We start from the raw sequence: 19,070 nt of genomic DNA on the forward strand, positions 1-19,070 counted from the left end.
GGACGAACGGCGTCAGCTGCGCTCAAAACCAGGGAGACAGAATAAGAAACGCAGGAAGACGAACTGGGCTGGATCACATACGTCCGTGTGTCCCACATGGTGCCCCATTCAAACCCTGCGGTCTCCCTCGTTATGTAGACCAGGAAGCGATCGGCTTCATTTGCATAAGAGTTAGTGTTGTGACTTAAGTGACGTTATTAATGTAATGTATTATATATATAGTTTTTTTAAATGTAAAGACACGCATTATTATTACATAATCGTTACTTTTAGTTAATAATAAATCATTTTAATGTGTCATGTAGGGTAGCGTTCAAGTTGCACGAGAAGCAACACGTGTTGTTGTTTCCACATAAACTCACTTTTGGCATGTTGGTTATTCAGGGTTTCAATGGAATGAGAAGTATGAGAACCTTTGAAAGTATCACGGTTTCACAGCGTAACATTATTATTATTATTATTATTATTATTATTATTATTATTATAATAGTCCGTCACAATCACCCTTAAAGAGGTGAGAACAGAATTATGAACCGAACTAATAAATAGAATGTCACTATAATATGTTAAGTTTACATGTAAGCTGCATTATAGCGCGTTGAATTAACGACTAAATGACATAATGTGCCATGTTCATTAACATGTACTGCTCCTGTTTCTACCTTTAACTCACTTGTGTCGTTTTTCTCTCAATATCATAGATGATGGTACCGCACACACACACACACACACACACACACACACACACACACACACACACACACACACACACACACACACACACACACACACACACACACACACACACACACACACACACAGTTAAGTGTAACCCGTTGGATTCACAGTCTGCGCTACACATTCTCCCAGACTACAGGCTTCCCATTACAGGGGCCCCGTGTCTTATTGTATTACGACCTCATTTACACTTGACTAGGGGCCCGTGTTCGCCTGTAGCAGGAATGAGTTCATGCTCAGAATAGAGAACAGAAAAACTGGCGACAGATCAATGTCTCAGGCCTGTCGCAGACAAAGGATTTACAGTACCTGAGGACAGAAACGATGGGACATTTTGAGACAAACCAGTGCCTCCAGACAACTCAAGAAAGTCTTCTTTACCAGGTACGATCAATAAAGCCAGCCTGACGAGTCGACCACACCGGCGTACCAACGGTCAAAAAAGGAAGCAGAGTTGCCCAATAGGGGCGAGGGAACTCTGTCAACTTTCAGACCCCCGTTGTTATGTAGGGCGCATATATTCACCGGCGTGAATCATCCGTTAACACGTCTTAATAGCAGCATAGGACCCCGAGAAGCACAAGGTGCTGGAAAAATAATAGCGTGGCACTGCCCAGTTGGACATCAAGCTGCCTTTGACAATGCACACTTGATCCGCTTGGCACAAGAGCCCCTGACACAGGCTGTCAACAGCAGATGAAGTTTCTCTGTGTGTGTGTGTGTGTGTGTGTGTGTGTGTGTGTGTGTGTGTGTGTGTGCGCGCATGTGTGTGTGCGTGTGTGTGTGTGTGTGTGTGGATACATGTAGATATTTGTCGGGGACAATACGAGGCCCTCGAACCGTAGTCTGTGTGGACTTTGAAGTTTATTTTCTTTACTTAAAAAGTAATCAAACTTCTGTACAGGAACTACAATTCATCCCGTCCCTCATGAGTTAAAATTGATTTATGAGTTAATCAGTAATGAAGATTATCATGTTGACAATTTAATGGCTTCCTTCTCGTAGACTCCATCTGGTTTGTCGTATATACAACCTGGTATAAAGGCAACACAATATAATGCTCTTAATCAAGTAAATGATCTATTAGTATCAGGTAATCACTCTATTACTAATTCTGTTTAAACTGAACTATGTGAATACATCTTTATCATAATCAGGAATTTTGCATTTGTTTTATTATAATGAATGAGTCAAAAGTGATATAAATATACATTTAATAGAAATACATAAACAACCAAACTAACATGTCTTAAATATAGAAAGTTATCTTGAAATAAACATCTATTATAGAACAATGGTGTCTGTTATGATATAAAAAGCAGAATAATAGGATTATTTCATCTGCACGGTCCAAAGCGACGGACGTCCCTCGTGAATCCCAAAATTGGCAAGACACCGCCTCCAAGGTCACGGTGGTCGATGCCAAATATAGTTGACGGCGGACACGACCCGAGTGCACCACTTTGTACGCTGCTATCTCCGGACACTGTGATTGAAAGGGTGTTCTCAAAAGATACGGCGGAATGGAGTCTTCAGGGGCCAAAGAAAGTGAAAACGGGAGTCGTGCGACGCCTCCCGCTACACGTGTTCTGAAGCTGTCCGCTCTCAAACGACGCGAGATAACGTGACACTCGACCGGACCAGATGAACCGCGCGAAGAACCCAACAAACCTTGTGCCGTCGTGTCCGACAGGATGTTAAGGTGAACCGTGTCGTCGATGTACTGTAGGTGACCTGCAGTTGACTCCCGCCTGGACGGGTCCTCACAGCACCAGCCGATCCTCTCCTCCCTCCTGGATCACCTGACCAATAGAAGCCTGGCTCTGAGCCCGTATGAAGCACTGCCTCTTGCACTCCATCAGCTGCTCCAGGTCACGCCACATCTTCATCTGCTCCATGTTATCGCTGTGGCTCTCCCTCACCATCTTCTGCTTCTCACGTAGCTTCTGGAATCCACAGAGAGAAAAAAAAAGACAGACTGGTAAAAATAGACTTTTCTGTACAATGTGAGCCTGCTCACTGTTTACACACACACACTCCATCTACTTCACAGCAGCACTGTAAGCGTACAGTGAGTTTCCTCGTCTGCTCTTGACAGAATAACAGCGTCTACAGTTCTTTTCTCACCTTGCCAAGTAACTCCTGCTCTGAAATGTTCTTCATGTACACTTCCCTGCGAAAGAAGCAGACGGACGTCATTCAAAAGGCGAGCGCGTTGCTTTCACCCGTCATTGCAAAAAGAAGGTGCGGTGCGTCGGCTTATCTTGATATCACAGGGTGCGGTGAGGAGTGTGACGGAGTAAAGTGACAGCAGCTGAACCGACGGTGTTGTAATGAGAGCTGTCGGAGGTGAGGAGTGTATTCATCCTGCGAGCAGCTGGCTGGCCTGGCTCACCTGATGGCCTTCTTCCTCTCTTGTGGATCAGAGGACACGTAGGCCTTCATCTCTTCAGCCGCCCGCTGTATTTGCATCTCAGTGATCTGTGGAGGGCCGAGATGAGAACCTTTTTTTTTTTTTTTTACCCAGCACCCGTGTGGGCAGCAAGTTACTGCCGTGTTAGACACCCACCCATGTGGCTTTAGGCAACAATCTGTAAAACAATACTTGCCTCTGACATGGAGTTGATATAATGATATTGATTCTCCTCCTGTGCCGTCTCCCCCATCAATGCTTTCACCTCCTGTGGATTAAAAACAAGAACACACTGGATACACATGTATTCATATATTGTTAGCTATACCCCATCTAGTGTGGGATAAGAACCCTACCTGCTCCAATTTAGACCTGTTGCTCTCCAAACCAACAGTACAGCTTTCATACTGCGCCTTCTTGTCCTCGTATTCCTGGGTTAGTTCCTGTTGAGAGAGGAATCCAGACGCTCACACACACACACACACACACACACACACACACACAATGTGAGAGACAAAAGCTTTAACATACAGTTTGAAGAAGTGAGACAAATGCATAGAATGCACAATTGTCAGCCCTCTCGTCACGCTCTCAATATGTTTCACGTAAACAAACCATCACAGCTGGCATTGGAGCAGGTTAACTTGCAGCAGGCTCTTACAAAAGTCTATTTATGTTTTCCTCTTCATTCTCCCGTAAGATGGAAGAGGGATTCTGGGAACACGTGTAGGAAAAAGTAATCCACCGCTTTAGCTCAGCGATGTGGGGGGGCTTTCCCATTGTGCAATGTATTTATGGACTATGTAAATTATTCTTAATGGACCCCGTCCACGATAACACACAGACACAGTTAACCCTAACTGGCCTGTAGACGCAGTGAAGATCCCTCCGTAAACGGATTATTTTCACAGGCCTTGCTTTGTGATCTGTATTTTTCACTGTATGATTTATGGTGGATTATGAATGACTTGCATCTCGTTTTGTTTCAGAATACGGACTCACAGACTCTGTGGACTAACTGATAGGCTGTGGGGATTCTTTGACGTAGAGGTGTTGTGATGCGGGCGACGCTCACCTGACACCGCTGCCTCAGTGACCTCAGCTCTGTTATAATGGGCGCTAGAGCCGACTTCTTCTCCACTATCATAGAGTTCAACTTCTTCACCTGTGAAAGCAAAGCCGATAGCACACACCGCATTAAAACAATGAGCACAACAAGATCAGTATTACAATACAAACTGAGCAGACTGAGAGGTGTTTAATGCTGAACAGCAGGTAATGCGACTGTGACTAATGAGCGGCTGAGACGATTAAGTCAGGCAGCGTTATCACCAGACAGGTGCAACCCGGCAAATCTCATCAACACCGATTGTAAAAAAAGTGCCACAATAAAGGTTATATGACAATATTCAGTGACGGTCATTAAAACGTTATAGGTTCCAGCTTCACGGCAGCGCCATCGCAAAAGGACTGCTTTCAGGTTGGAGCCAGGGATGTTTGACTCCATCATTATGAACGTGTGCAAAAGTACGAGCTGCCAAGCGGATCGACAAAGTCACTACGGCTTGGAGGTTGGCCTAATCAGCTGCAACTGCTTCCCTCTGGGCCTTGACTCAAAAGAACGACAGGGTAATGAATGAGGTAGACGCTGTGAGCCATGCTGGGATCATGCGTTTACCTGTTTGTGCTGCGACTCAGATTATCGTCTGTGGCCTTTATGAATGGAACTGCACAATATTTGTGCTTATCGACCACTAAAATGTGTGTAAATATACACACATTTTATAACTAATTGTCCTTATTTTGTCAATAGGGCGGGACTATTAAAATATGTTATTTTATGATTATTCAACCTATCTTTATCCAGGATAATCCTAGTGAGATTTTATCTCTCTTTTACGAGGGAGAATTGGGAGAAAACAGACTTAAATACAAAACAGCAAATTGTATAAATTCAAAAAATGTCATTCGCTGTTGTGAAATGATCCGTGATCCTGTTGTTACAATCATGCACGTTCAGTTTATGAAATAATCTGGTTTGTAACGTCTCTGTAGCTCCAAAAAAACACCAAGATGAGGCTCCAAATGCTTTAAAAGCATTTTCACAGAGTTCTAGGAATCACAAACATGATTTGTCCTCAAGAGGAGACGTCGCACCGGGAGGTTTTTAGGAAAAACATTTTTACATACTTAGGATGGATTGCTCCTTTGTGCAGTTACCATTTCAGACATGTCATCCAGTGTGCGGCCCTTCTTCTCGTCCAGCTCGCTCTTGATGGCCGACACCCTCTCCAGCTCCTCCTGAGTGGTGCTGTAGCCAGAGATGCCCTTCTCAGCCTCCACAGTTTGCTTGAAAAACACAACAGAGACACAAGCGTACGAGCAAACCGAGCAGTGAAGTCAAACGGTCACACGGACTCGTTACGAATCCATCACGAGTCACGACAAATGTCTACAGCAACCATCAGCAAGTGTGCCACCAACAACTTCACAATGTGAGTGCATTCCTTGCTTTAAAATGATTTTAAACAAACCACAAGATACACCTTTGTTGAAAACTCTTTGAAAATGGAAAAAGATTTTTGTGACAGCATATCTCAGTTGCAGTAACAGAGCAACCCACTCATCACATCCATCATTTGACTCCCTCTATGGCTGATAAACAAATGAAAAAAGATGCCATTAAATGCATGAAGAACTAGAGCTCACACGTGAAGAGAGAGGGGCAGACACATCGGCAGCTAGATCACAAGGAACACTTGAATTGCTTTGGTGGGGTGCAGACAAAAGGAGGAGCGGCAGATGCAGCCGTCAGGAATAGCAGCTCGGCCTGCGTCAGACCGTCTGTCAGCGAGTCAGGTGACGCGAGGGGAGGGGAGGCGTGAAGCCTTTTCCAGGAACCTCTTCTCCGTCAGCGCAAACTGCGTGAATGAGGTGATGGAGTGAAAGCGGCATGTTTGGAACATGGCAGCATGCGAGCAGGGAGACGATTACTCACGCTGCCTTTAATGACCACGGCCCAAGTGCTCTGGTGCAACTAATTGAAATTGACTGAAGCTGCTCATTGGATAAGAAATGATGGTCAATGTGGCATTCGAATGTCAACTGCCAATGATTTAATAAAAGAACCTCACCTGTTCATCTACCTACCTACTCATCAGTGGTTATATGTGAATTTAATGGAGTTTTGCTTACAGCTTGTACGAGACTTAACATAAAAAGGTAACGAGTGGATCCCGTTCCTTCCTTCGCGCTACGTTAAGGTGAACGTTAAACACAGGAGTTAGTCTCAGAGTTACCAGCTTCTGTTGGACGGTCTCGTGTCTCTGCCTGAGGATCTCCTCCGTTCGTTGCAGGACTCCATATTCGGCTTTCAGCTCAGCAATTTCCTGACGTTGCTTCTTGTACACTGTTCCCTTGCTGCGCAACTTCACCACCAAACGTTTCATCTTTGAAGGACAAAGAAACAGAATTCGACATCAAACAGAGCACTAGGTGTTAGTTTTAGGAAAGTGAATACTAAACCGCTAACTGCTTTCAAATACACTGATATTTAACAGTCTTTAAACCTGCATTAACTGAATATATGGTCTTTGTTTTCTCAGAGCAACATTAGCATTGATTTGGAGTTGACTCATGTCTGTCTATATCTGTCTCCTAACCTGCTAACTACTCCCCTCTGTTCACCAGCTGGCCACTAGCGTTGCCCTCCTGACCTTTGGTGCTGGGCAGGTAGTGAGATTTTGCCTGCAGCATCTGTAAACTACGAGCAGTGACTCTGAACCGGAACAGAGCATTTGCAGGCTGTAAATTCAAAACAACACGCTGAAAGACGCTAAACAGCGAGTTGAGGGTCAGCTGAAGTCTGTGAGTGTGGGTCTGTCAGTACCAGTGACCCCTTTAATATATAAACAGGCATGCATTGTAATGATTAATGTTGATTTTTAGTGAAACCGATGCTCCCGTTCCTGCTACCAGCAAGAGATTGTAACTGTTTCTTTGGGAAATGCAAAGAAAGAGGCACAAACACAGTTCATATTGGACGGCGCGGTGTCCGGCACAGCTGAGATGCTATGAATGGCCACCGGAGAAGACAAAGGGTTGAGAGCCAGGGGAGGGAAGGGATTAGAGAACAGCAGTGACCGGGGGCCATGCCATGACCTGAAACAGTCACTCGATCCTTTCAGAGTCACAGCCAGCTATGTACAGCAAGCAGCTTCATCTGGCAGAATAGCTGCTTTTAGTGGATGTTCAGTCACCCTGAATGTCTGTCGGGAGACAATCAAACGCCTCCACAATGAAGAGCAGCTATAAATGAACATGGACACGGGAGAACAGCCCCAGAAATCACAGAATGTGCTTTATGTCCTTTGGGGTTCCATGTATCCGTGTGTGTGTGTGTGTGTGTGTGTGTGTGTGTGTGTGTGTGTGTGTGTGTGTGTGTGTGTGTGTGCATTTATTCTTTGTGTATTTCGGGACATCAAGGGCAGACATGGCTGAGAGAGGAATTAGCACAGCAGAATAATACTGCATAGCGTTCCCGACAGTGTGTCCCCAAAACAATTGCTGGTAAACTGGCCGACAGCGCAGTCATAACACCGCTTACTGCAGACGCACAGTACACACACACACACACACACACACACACACACACACACACACACACACACACACACACACACACACTCAGCTGCAGACAAGTCAACAGAAACCCGAACGGTGCAGCAGATACTCCAAATAACTGTGTGCGCTGTACAGTAGCAGAGCATCCTTTCAAAGATAAGAATGTAAGCCACGTCCTGACGTTTCGAAAGAAAAAGCAAGCGTGTTGGGTGATGTGTGTGATGGTGTCTTGCCCGCAGTAAGACTAAATTTAACCGGCGCGATGAGGCCGGTTGATAAAGTGGTTTCGTGTTACCGGCCAACCAGCGACGAGCAGATGTAGTCATCCCTCTCAGAGAGACCCTGCAGTTGGTGGGCGGCATGTGATGACACATAACCCGCAGGATGGAAAATACCTCCGATAAAGTGATCATCTCCACTGTGGCCGACGGCCCGAAACTACCGAGGAGTCTGATAAGCTGCGTCTGACAAATTATTTTCCATTAACTTCCTTCATGTTGAGTCTCAAGGGCCCTCTTTGTCGCTCCAAACAGCTCCCTCTCATCATTTCAGTCAGACTTAAAAAGGCATGTCAGTCTCCCATCAACTGTAATATATTGTCATCATTTATTCAGAACATCGACACACGCGAGCTTCTGTCTCATACCATCTCATAATATTCCTTCCAGCACAAAGAAGACTTTGCTACTCCTCCTCCGCTGCATTGCTCAGATGATTGCGTTCTCTTTCATTACTGAAACAAATAAACACGTTAGACGGATTTACTTTCCACGGATATTTGATTTCCTCTATTTGCCAGAAGTTGAGGAACCATTAGTTTTGTTTGTGCTGCACAAACATCACCCTCCTACAGTTATGTGCTCTGTAATAACTATCCAGAACAATTTCTTTGAAGATCTGACCAATTTTGTAGAAACCGTAAACTGCACTATGGAGGCCTGAAAAGGTTTACTTAAGCAATTATCTAAGAGGGGCGGCTGTAACTTATGCTTTAGAGCGGGTTGTCCACAAGGCTGCCGGTTCGATTCCCCGGCTCCTCCTCTCTGCATGTCCAAGTGTTCTTAAGCGAGACACAGAACCTCCAGCCTCCACTGGGCGCTTCACGCTAGCCCACTGCTCATGAAAATGCTTAGGATGGGATGAGTAGTATTGTGGCAATAACGCACTGATGCTAAGATGCTACATTTAGCATTGTATGGTTTGTGATGGAAAATGTTCCTCTTTTTTTGCCTCAGCAAAGATCCCAGCTCTCAACTCACGGACATCGAACTAAAACTACTCCCCTGTGCGTCACACATCTGGCTGTAGACGTTCTCTTTCACGCGGTACATGTGGTCCCAGCTGTGCCCCATCTACCAGCGTCCCTCTGCTGCTACACAACTGGTTGTAACCGACTCTACCTATAAGCTCAGTGTACGCATGGGCCAGAAGGGGCCGCTCGAGGATTTTCTCACCTAACTGCGACAATATTAGGTTTTTCCCTTTCTCCCCGTCAATAGTGAAGTTCTATTCGTCAACATGACAGCTCAGAGCAGACCGTGCCATCTCTCTGAAAGTAGGAAGAGCACATCCTCCTCGTCACGTTATATAAATAAAGACAAAAGGTTGTATGCTCCAAAGTCTGCTTAAAGTGTCCAGCTGACTTAAATTAGGAGATTGATGACACTGGAGATTGGGGAAAAGGCCGTTTTTCAGGCAGTTTGTACAGTACGGTTCCTTGTTCTGGATATTCTCTGTATGGGAATGTGGGGGAGAGTAAGGAAAGGGGATAAGTAACATTAGACAGTGAGCTCGTCTGTGTTTAGATAAGAACAGAAATAGCCTCTTTGTGTTTTCCGGGGTTTGCAAATCTACTAGTGCACACTGAGATAAAGCTGTGAGGTTCTAGGCGATGCTGCAACGAACAAAAAGAAGAGAATTGTGCAGAAAAATGTTTCTTTTCTTGGCTATTGTCCGTCCAGCTTAATAAGATCAACATGGTAGAAGACATTTAGTGACTGCATTTCTTTGTGAGTTGAAGAAGAACTTCAAACCGCTGTACCTCATCACCCCGGATGACCTCTCCACCTTCTGAGGCTTGAGCCTGGCTGCTCCTCTGCTTCAGCTCCCTTTCGGCCGCGGCCAGCTCCTCCCTCGCTTCCTGAAGCTCCTCCGCCTTTGATTCCTTCCTTCGAATGATGATGGAGGCCTGCAAGAGTCACGGTGTATTAGATAAGGGGGGGGGGGGATATTATCAGGGCAACAAATAGGAGCCAGTAAAAACCTTTATGTCCCCTTACACTCAAAAAGTGTGTTTTGCCAATTGTCACATCGCTTGCATGTGTGAGCGTTTCTGTGCAGCGTTTGACACTAGGAGGCTATTTTCACATTCATCTGTTGAATGAGGAAAGTTTCTCTGTGCTCATATTAAAGGGACAGTTCAGATTTGTTGGATGAGGTACTTAGTGTATTACCTACAGAAGATGACGTATCGGTACACTACCGGTTTGGAGAGACATGCAGGAGTACGGGCAGCAAAATGTATTCTAGCCGCCTAAAAAATAAAAGCGCGCCTAAAAAAAAAAAAATCCCTATCAGTTTAAGTGGATGCTATGTTTGGAACATTTTAACCACTTTACCTTGTCGTCAGACAACCTTTCAACAGGGAACTGAAACTGTTATCTAGGCTCTCTACAAAACTACAGGACTCCATCGACAAACAATCACTCTACCTCACAGAACACAGGAGTTGCTGCTCTAGTTAGTTAGTTAGTCTGTGTTGACTTGCGTCTTTGGTGTTTGAACGTGTTAGTTTGGATTCACCGTGTACCAGTCCTTCACAAGAAGAGAGGAGAGAAAGGAAACACGTGCACTGCTGTCCCTGCCTTGTTGGCAAATAAATAAACGATCCAATGCATCAATGCACTGATATCTCTAAGAGAAATACTGGTTAACCTTTAAAAGGCACCTCATCCCTAAAGTGTCTCTCTGGATTTGTTGACCTCTAGCTGCGCTACGGAGCTGGTTCTGTACGAGTGGGTCCTCGTTTTGTTGATCACGTGCACGTGCATGTGCACGAGGCCAGCAAAGACTGACGTCACACAGCATCACAGTCAGCACCCACAGGGCCAAGCTCACTGGAGACGAAATAGACAAACAGATGAAAGACATGAAAGTAAATGTAGCACCTGTTGTCTGTAAAGGGTCAGTTTGTCGTCCATGGGGTCACTTCTCATCATCCTCTTCTCAATCAGCTGGTTGATCTGAGCATCGACTTCTTTAATCTGAGAACGGGACAGTTGCACAACACTCAGAGACATTCTATGTTGCAGCGTATGGAGGCATAGAGACTTGACGCCACATCCTGGTCCCGACCTTGTCCTCCAGCTCCTGGAGGTCGGCCTGGCCCATGGCGGGCTCCGACGCAATTTTCTGCAGGTACTGCACCGTACGCCTCATGCCCTCCAGCTCTTTGGGGAGCTTCTCAGAGACCATGTAGGAGTTGATCTTGATCTCCTCTTCAAGCCTCTTCATTAAGCCTGAAAGAGACGGAGCGTTTTAATTAAGCACTTTGAGCTCAGCGTGTTTGTAATCCTGTCAGGCTTTGTGCAACTCTAATTACTCACTGAGAAAAGCTGAATATCTTTAACGCACGCAAACCATCTAAGCATGTGGAAAACACACCACTAATATCTGTACTGACATTGAAGCGGACTTTTAGAATGTAATAGTCAGACGATGAGCATTCACAGGACTTCTTTGGACACGCACATACTGTACAGGAATTGTGATAAGTGACTTTAATTGTGCGGCCCGCCCTCGTCTGCATTGCGACGGTCATTTTAGAAACTGTAAATGTGTAAATCTCTCCTCTGGCTGAAGGGCCCAATGGCAGATGAGAACAAAAGGAGACAATTTCAGCATTAGATAAGCTCCGTGATCGCGCTTCAAAGATCGGCATAATTAGAGGGTCTCAATAGATGAGAACCTATTAGCTGAGAGACCTCCTAATGCTCTGCGGTGACTTCCCCTTCCAGCTGCGTCCTGCAGAGGCAACAGCAGGACATGGGTACTCACTTTCTGGATTGGCATCTGCTGCTGCCTGTCGCAAATCCTTCAACTGCTGATGCGATCTCTGCAGCCTCTGCTCTGCCTGGAACAGCTGAACACACCAAAGTGATTACTAACACAGGTAATGTGGGAGCCTTAACGTTCAGTAACCGTTGATAATTGGTTTGTTTAACATTTAAGACTACTACTCTCATTCGTGATGATGAACCGTCTGATCATTGTCTTGATGAATACATGAATTGTTTTGTCTTTAAAATGTCAGATAATAGTGAAAAATGTTCCAGGTTACATTTTGAAATGGAAATTTTTAACATCTCAGCTTAGAAACTGACTTACGTGACGTTGACTAGTGGATTAATAGACTGGTCGTTTCAGCTGTATGCAAAATGTCTCAACAAAAGTGTTTGAAAGCAACTTTATATTGTTATTTGAAGCGTCTCTGTTGTTGATGTCTACATCAAATAGGGCTGCAACTTTGCAACCGATTATCTTTAATATTGAGCTCTTTTATAGCCCTAATATCGTTCTTTTCAGTCTGCCAAAGCAAAGCAGAGAGCATACAACTGGTCTGCAATGTCTCAGTAAACTATACCACGGTGAGCAAATGTAACGATAAACCACCATCAATGTCACAAGCGTTTACTTGGTTCTTCTGTTCCTGCTTCTGGTGAGTCAGTGACTCCTCTCTCTCACTCTCCACCCGCAGCTGTCTGGCCTGCTCCAGCATCCGTTGATGGTTGGACACCGACTCCACCTAGTGGATCCACAAGTTAGCGTGAGGCTGTCACATGGTCTGCAGAGAAATCCAAGCACGTCTAACAGAGTCACGTTTCACCTTTTTGGCAAAGGCCGACAAGTAAGAGCCGTTAAATCAGCACCTCGTTACTTCACAGCCTTGTTAAGACAGCCTTGCAGCCTGTCAGAGACCTGTCAGGTCTATTAGAGAGGCTGATAATATATGACCGGGGTCATGTTTTCATTCCACAGTGAATCCTAAAGCCCTCCAAGCATTCGAGGAGTAAAGGGGCCCCTCTGAACAGGCTGCCTTACCCTCTTCTTCAGCCTCTCCACACGTTTGATGAGCTGGTCTTTCTCATCCTCCATCGCACTAATGTCCTGTTATTGGAGAGGAAAAAAGGGAGTCTTTGATTTGGTGCATTATATCAACGAAGCTTCAGAAAGCGGATTTTTATATCATTAACAAGGTTCAAACTGAAAAACAAATTCATTTCAACACGTGACATTTTCACACTGAGGAGGAAGGCATCAATAAATGTGGACAAACAGTGAGTGTAAAGAGTCACTGGTTGTTTCTTACCCTTCTGATTTCTGCTGTGGAGAAGCCAGAAGTCCTCAGCAGCTCACACTCCTTGTGATACGTCTTAAAACCTTCCACCAGCTCTTCATACTGTGAACACACAACAGTCAACGCACAGCCTCTTTTGCATTTTAGGTTATTAGCGATTTCCAAAAACTAGGAAACGACACGCGTGTGGGTAATAAGGTGTCAACCTGGTGAGAGGTGTCGTTGATGACATCATCCTGCAGAAACTCTGCCGGCACCTCCAATTTGACTAGAAAGCGAGCCAAGTAGGCCCTCTTCTTCAGTTCGGGGAGCCTCTGTAGCAGCCAGTGGAGGATGGGATGGACCACGGGCTTTCTGCCAGCCACCAAGCCTTGTCTGAAGATGCTCCTGCATGAGAGAATATGGTGAAAACATTGCTAGGTCTAGACATAAATGTGGCTATTTCATATTCTCATTGAATGCTATTACTTACACATCAGAGAGGTTGCCAGGAGGTTTGTATTTCAGCATCCCCAGCAGAGCACACATTCTTTTTATGGTTTGTTCAGGCATTTCTTCACGGATATCTAGAGCTTGCTGAAGACATGAGTAGGGGCAAAAAGCGTTACCGAGGTCTGATTAATTTAGGCTGATTATCATACAACATGTGTGCACTGCATTGCACTGACTCAAACGTCAGTGTCCCACCTTTGGGTCTATTTCAGCCAGAACATCATTCAATATTTGCAGCAGCTGCATCGGTTCGAGGGAGTCAAACGTGATGAGGTTAAAGCTCTTCTTGAACGGGTCCTTGTTAAGCTGTTCAACGATGAATTTCAGCTGTTCACTCATCTTGAACGATACGAAACGCGCTCGCAGTAAATTAACGAATTAACGCTTCTTTTTGTTCTGGTTTAGCCGAAGCTAACGTTTAGCTAACTAGCTTAGCGGTTAGCTCTCTGGCGTCGACTAACACGCTATCCAACCTGCAGAGAAACCTCTACAAATGCATCCACCCGATCTGCTGGCGACAACGGCACACAACTATATACAAATGATAAAGTCAAGTCTCCGATAGGTATGTTAGTTTGACTTTTTAATTAGTCAGTTTGCTAGTTCAGCGGTTGTTGTCACCAGCCCCATGGAAACCAAGACGGCGTCGCGGATTGGTTGCTAACCGGAAGTAGCTTTGACATAGTGATGAAGAGCGTTATCGTTGCGCTACATGTGCGCAGATGGCTTTACGCTGAGAGAAGAAGACAAAAGTTGATGGAAAGTTATACATTATAGATATTAAACAGTCAGATAGCATTCGGACATCTAGATATTTAATCTGAAAAAGTCTTAAAATCTATAGATTGTATTCCTTGAACTGAACATTTCAATAACGTTACCCTCCAGCTAAAATAAAATACATTAAAAATGAACTTGCAGCTTGTTTGATGATGGCTAAACGCAGAAAATATCTTGAAAACAATGTGACATGTATGGATCTTCTCTTCACCTTTTAATGCAGTTTAACAACAACAATGGTAGGCTACAAACAACCTAATACCATATACACCGCAACATTAACACGTCTAGATAGTACATCTCGAAATGTTGCATTTAACTGCGCACAAAAAAACCCGTTAATGTTACAGTTAGTTACCACTTCTCAGTTATTGAGGATAAAGAACCACGTCGTATTCATAGGAACTTTTAAACCGCCAGGTGGCGACATTTCCACAAGGAACGACTTCATGTGGCCACACGATGAACTTTGGTTGGATCAATCAGAGTTTTCAGAGCTTAACGACAAGTGCGCAGTGTCGGAGAGAGAGAGAGAGAGAGAGAGAGAGAGAGAGAGAGAGAGAGAGAGAGAGAGAGAGAGAGAGAGAGAGAGAGAGAGAGAGAGCTCAGGTCGGACAACATTAAGCTGTGTTCGTATTGTGGGTAAACAATCAAGCCTGAATTTGAACTAACGTTACAAAGGATAGTTGTTTGGACGGTCGGGACCTCTTTTTTTCTTCGTGCACCTGAACTATAACAACCTGAAGACACACAGCACATGCGCATCACGTCGTGGGACGTCTTCTGCCTTTAAAGTGTCTTTAAGTTTAAATCTCCTTTCTTTTTAAGACCGTGCGTCGTATAACTGTCACGGCGCGTTTCCTCGTGCACATGTGTGTTCTGGTGGATTTCCTCTTGTCGTAATCAGCTTTACCTGGAAACACTGTTTGTTTTTTTTGTTTTTTACTAGAAACAGCATTTTGAATAATCATCATTGTTTTTTTTATGTATTTGGAGTGTAGCCTAAGCCTAAATCTCATCCATGTAGCCCCTCCTCCTCCTCCTCCTCCTCCTGCTGCTGCTGCTGCTGACGAAGAGCCACAACACCAGAGAGCTGCGAGTCAGTCTGACACCAAACACAGAGGAAGACAGAGGATCTCCAGAGAATAGACGAGCACAAGAAGGGATCACGTGAAGAATAAAAGGATAAAGTCACATTTCTTGGACTGTGTCAAAAGGAGTAAAGGGATTGGACCGGTGATCTCGCCTCTGTGGGGGTTTCTCCTTGTTTGTGAGTAGAGACTGTAAACTAAACAGGTTCTCTTCCCTGTGAAGTGGATCCTTCCTTCATCTGGAGAACACTTTCCCTTTCCGTCGCCTGCTGTAGCACCATGGAAGCTTTGAGTCGTAAACAGTCCAGTCCAGTCCAGGCTTTAGGAATGTGTGTCATTGTGTTGTTAGTGGATTGAATAGTTAATGTGAGAGTTAATAACAATGGTGGAACCGGTGGGGTTTGTAGCAGCATGGAGAGCCCAGTTTCCCGAGTCCGACCCCCCTTGCATGGAGCTGAACTCACTGGGGAACATTGAACAGGAGCTGGACAAATGCAAGACTTCTATCCGGCACTTGGAGAAGGAAGTAAACAAGGAGCGCTTTCGGATGATCTACCTGCAGACTCTGCTCGCAAAAGAGAGGAAGTCCTACGACGGGCAGCGGTGGGGGTTTAAAAGCACGCCCCACATGACTGATGGAGACCCAGACAACCAGAGGCCCCACACAGAAGAGGCACCAGTGGAGGAGCAGCAGCAGCAGAGGGGGCCTGGCAAGACAGCCAGGTGTAAACCACATCCAGAAGGAGAGATGGATGGTGCGTCCCCGGCCAAACAGAAGGGTGGGGTGTCACCAGTGCACCAGGACTCAGAGATCCCCGATTTCCCACTGGGCACGGGCTCTGTGGCCGCTCTGAGGTCCAACTTTGAGCGCATCAGGAGGGCCAACTCTCACACGGCTGGAGACGGCCGAGGGTTGTCGGTCGTGGGCGGACAGGAGAAACCTTTCTACGTGAACATGGAGTACCACTCAGAGCGAGGGCTGGTGAAAGTCAACGACAGGGAGGTGTCGGAGAAGATCAGCACCCTGGGCACTCAGGCCATGCAGATGGAGCGCAAGAGGTCCCTGCACTCCCTCCCGGTGAACCTGTCGGCCGCCACGGGGGACATCGGCAAAGATCTTCAGAGAGGCAGGTCCACCGAGGGGACCTGCAGCCACAACGGGTCGTATGAGGACCCCGAGGTCAGCCCTCACTTCCTGAAAGACGGTGTGATCCGCTCCACTGGGGGGAAGTCTGAGTCAGCAGAGTGCCAGCCCTACACCAGCGTGTATGTTGGGGGAATGATGCCCGACGGGGACACCCGGGTCATCCACATCAGGGACCACAGCGTCGAGGAGGACGCGCACCTCACCTGGCCGAGGCGCTCCTACTCTCCCGGCAGCTTTGACGACGTAGGAGGAGGCTACACGCCGGACTGCAGCTCCAACGAGAACTTAACGTCCAGCGAGGAGGACTTCTCCTCGGGCCAGTCCAGCCACGTGTCTCCCAGCCCCACCGCCTATCAGATGTACAGGGAGAAAAGCCGCTCGCCCTCCCAGCACTCCTTCGACAGCAGCAGCCCGCCCACGCCCCTGTCTCAGAAACGCCTGAAGCAGCAGCAGCAGCAGCAGGGGACGGTGTCCGAGGCCTCCGTCATAGGGGTCCGTAAAACAGGCCAGGTCTGGCCCAGTGATGGGGAGTCCACCACGTCCAGCAGGACCTCTCACGACAACAGTGTTCAAGGAGATCTGGGTAGGTCTGCAAGACACACGGCACAACACAGATGATTCCTCACGCCTTTCATTTGTCAGGATTAAAAGCATGAAAGTCTCCTAATGGGTAGAGATGATACCGTACTAGAAAGCCCATTAAAGGCCCTCTGATCACGCTCTGAAAGACTGCTGTTGATCCAGAATAAGTCACTGATGTGTAAAATGCATCTAATATTTTAGCCTCACACACTCAATCCATCCTAAAATGTTTTCTGCAGCCAGGATTATTATGCACTTTATTTTAAAAAACAACACACATTTCTTTTTTTTCTGTGGTATCAGCAGGTTCACTTATTATTATGATTTAACAAAAAGAGGTCCCGTGTGTTTGAATTCATCTTCTGGTCCTGTTAATGAGCATTTCATTGTGTCTCCTCCGTACTGTGTGTGTCGGGAACGTCATCCCATCCCAGTTAAGCGTGGTTCTCACCAGGTCGGGAGCCTGTGAAAAGTCAACCTGCCATGAAGGGGTTGGGATTGACAAAATGGACTTCACACACACACACACACACACACACACACACACACACACACACACACACTGATTCCAGTGGTTTTGCAGCTCTTTCAGGAGTGTTTTCATCCCCCTTTTGTAAGCAGGCCTGCTCTCTCTCTCTCTCTCTCTCTCTCTCTCTCTCTCTCTCTCTGTCTCTCTGTCTCTCTCTCTGTGTCTCTCTCTCTCTCTGTCTCTCTCTGGCTCTCTCTCTGTCTCTCTGTCTCTCTCTGTCTCTCTCTCTCTGTCTCTCTCTCTCTGTCTCTCTCTCTCTCTCTCTCTCTCTCTCTCTCTCTCTCTCTCTCTGTTGTTGCGCCCCCCCCCGCTCTCTGCCCGCTGAGTGCTGCAGCGCTCTCACAGGCGATGCTCCGGCTGCCCCCAGGCCTCCCGGTCGCTCGGCCCCGTCCACCCTGAGTGTTTTTGTGTCAGCGCACATCAGTGTTGTTGTCCTTGGTGCCGAGTAATTAACTTAAAGGGGTTCGTCTAGCGTGATAGATTTGGGGAGGCTCTTTGTTACAGGAGGCGACTGGTAGAGAGAAAAAAAAAAACAAAGCACTGACAACTCACTAAAAAAAGAGAAGAAGAAGAAGAAGAAGAAGAGGATCGAGGGGCTTAAAGTGTGTCATGCGGCTTCCAATCAGAACGCCTGCCATCAGTGTTTCCTGTTGTTATGTGTGAACACAATAGGAGAATCACTCATTGAGCACCAGTATTGACATGTTGACAATACAACAATGTTAAGTGGGATAAGGAGAGTGGTCTGGGCTGCCTGGTAACGCCAAGGACAGAAGGAGAGGCGGCGGTGCGGTGTTCCTCCGCAGGACCATTTGTCTCAGCGAAGGACACGGGGGGACGCGAGGACGCTGGTGCTGGTTGAGGCCAAAGAGGGATTGGGATGCAGAGAGCGTTTTAGGATTGGAGCTGGGAAGTTGTTTGCCTCTGCTCCACCGTGGGTCAGATTAAACAGATGAGCAGAATAGTGCGTTGTTATATAAGGTGATCCGGTCTCCAAAGCTCTTTGACACAAAGCATGTGACGAACAAGCAGATAGTCCGTGATATAATCAGCATGAAGTGTAAGCTGGCACGCCGCTCGGATGACCGAAATGTCCAAATCCACTCCTCTGTGCCGCTTGTCGGGCCGGTGCTGGTGACGTGTCGTCAGGATGCTTTCACACGCGTAGCTCCTTTTTGTTTTCTTATTTCATTTGCTGAAACATAATTAAGAGCAGATGGATCACTGGATCCTACATTACCCACAATGCAATCAATATATTTTTGTGATAAACTCAAGGTCCTCTTACTAGCTTTTTCCAAAGCTTTCAACTCTTTTGT

General features: G+C 46.2%; 2 protein-coding genes across 2 annotated transcripts; one reads left to right on the forward strand and one right to left on the reverse strand.

Annotated features, from left to right (window-relative positions):
* Positions 1–1,661: 1,661 nt before the first annotated feature.
* On the reverse strand, positions 1,662–14,275 carry ift81 (intraflagellar transport 81 homolog). Its single transcript, XM_068717473.1, has 18 exons — positions 13,818–14,275; positions 13,603–13,706; positions 13,337–13,517; positions 13,143–13,232; positions 12,875–12,940; positions 12,468–12,578; positions 11,831–11,915; positions 11,129–11,292; positions 10,942–11,037; positions 9,816–9,962; positions 6,451–6,600; positions 5,372–5,500; positions 4,227–4,316; positions 3,508–3,594; positions 3,348–3,419; positions 3,134–3,219; positions 2,866–2,911; positions 1,662–2,684 (listed from the first exon to the last, which is right to left on the reverse strand). The coding sequence occupies exons 1-18, from the start codon at positions 13,959–13,961 to the stop codon at positions 2,502–2,504; spliced, it is 2,031 nt and encodes a 676-aa protein (XP_068573574.1). The 5' UTR covers positions 13,962–14,275; the 3' UTR covers positions 1,662–2,501.
* A 661-nt stretch (positions 14,276–14,936) lies between these two features.
* Positions 14,937–17,427, forward strand: LOC137877521 (breakpoint cluster region protein-like). Its single transcript, XM_068717475.1, has one exon. The coding sequence runs from the start codon at positions 15,876–15,878 to the stop codon at positions 17,256–17,258; it is 1,383 nt and encodes a 460-aa protein (XP_068573576.1). The 5' UTR covers positions 14,937–15,875; the 3' UTR covers positions 17,259–17,427.
* The last annotated feature ends 1,643 nt before the right edge of the window (positions 17,428–19,070 follow it).

The sequence above is a fragment of the Cebidichthys violaceus genome, unplaced genomic scaffold (genome assembly GCF_023349555.1).
Source record: "Cebidichthys violaceus isolate CVI_PGR_0920_01 unplaced genomic scaffold, fCebVio1.0.p SCAF_210, whole genome shotgun sequence".
Taxonomy (NCBI): Eukaryota; Metazoa; Chordata; class Actinopteri; order Perciformes; family Stichaeidae; genus Cebidichthys; species Cebidichthys violaceus.

Bases quoted from the DNA above. Each gene is read 5' to 3' on its own strand.
- ift81 (XM_068717473.1), bottom strand. From the start codon at position 13,961: ATGAGTGAACAGCTGAAATTCATCGTTGAACAGCTTAACAAGGACCCG. The intron at 13,707-13,817 runs GTGGGACACTGA...TCATGTCTTCAG, and splicing joins TGGCTGAAATAGACCCAAAG to CAAGCTCTAGATATCCGTGA. The intron at 11,293-11,830 runs GTGAGTACCCAT...CGTCTCTTTCAG, and splicing joins AGCAGATGCCAATCCAGAAA to GCTTAATGAAGAGGCTTGAA.
- LOC137877521 (XM_068717475.1), top strand. From the start codon at position 15,876: ATGGTGGAACCGGTGGGGTTTGTAGCAGCATGGAGAGCCCAGTTTCCC.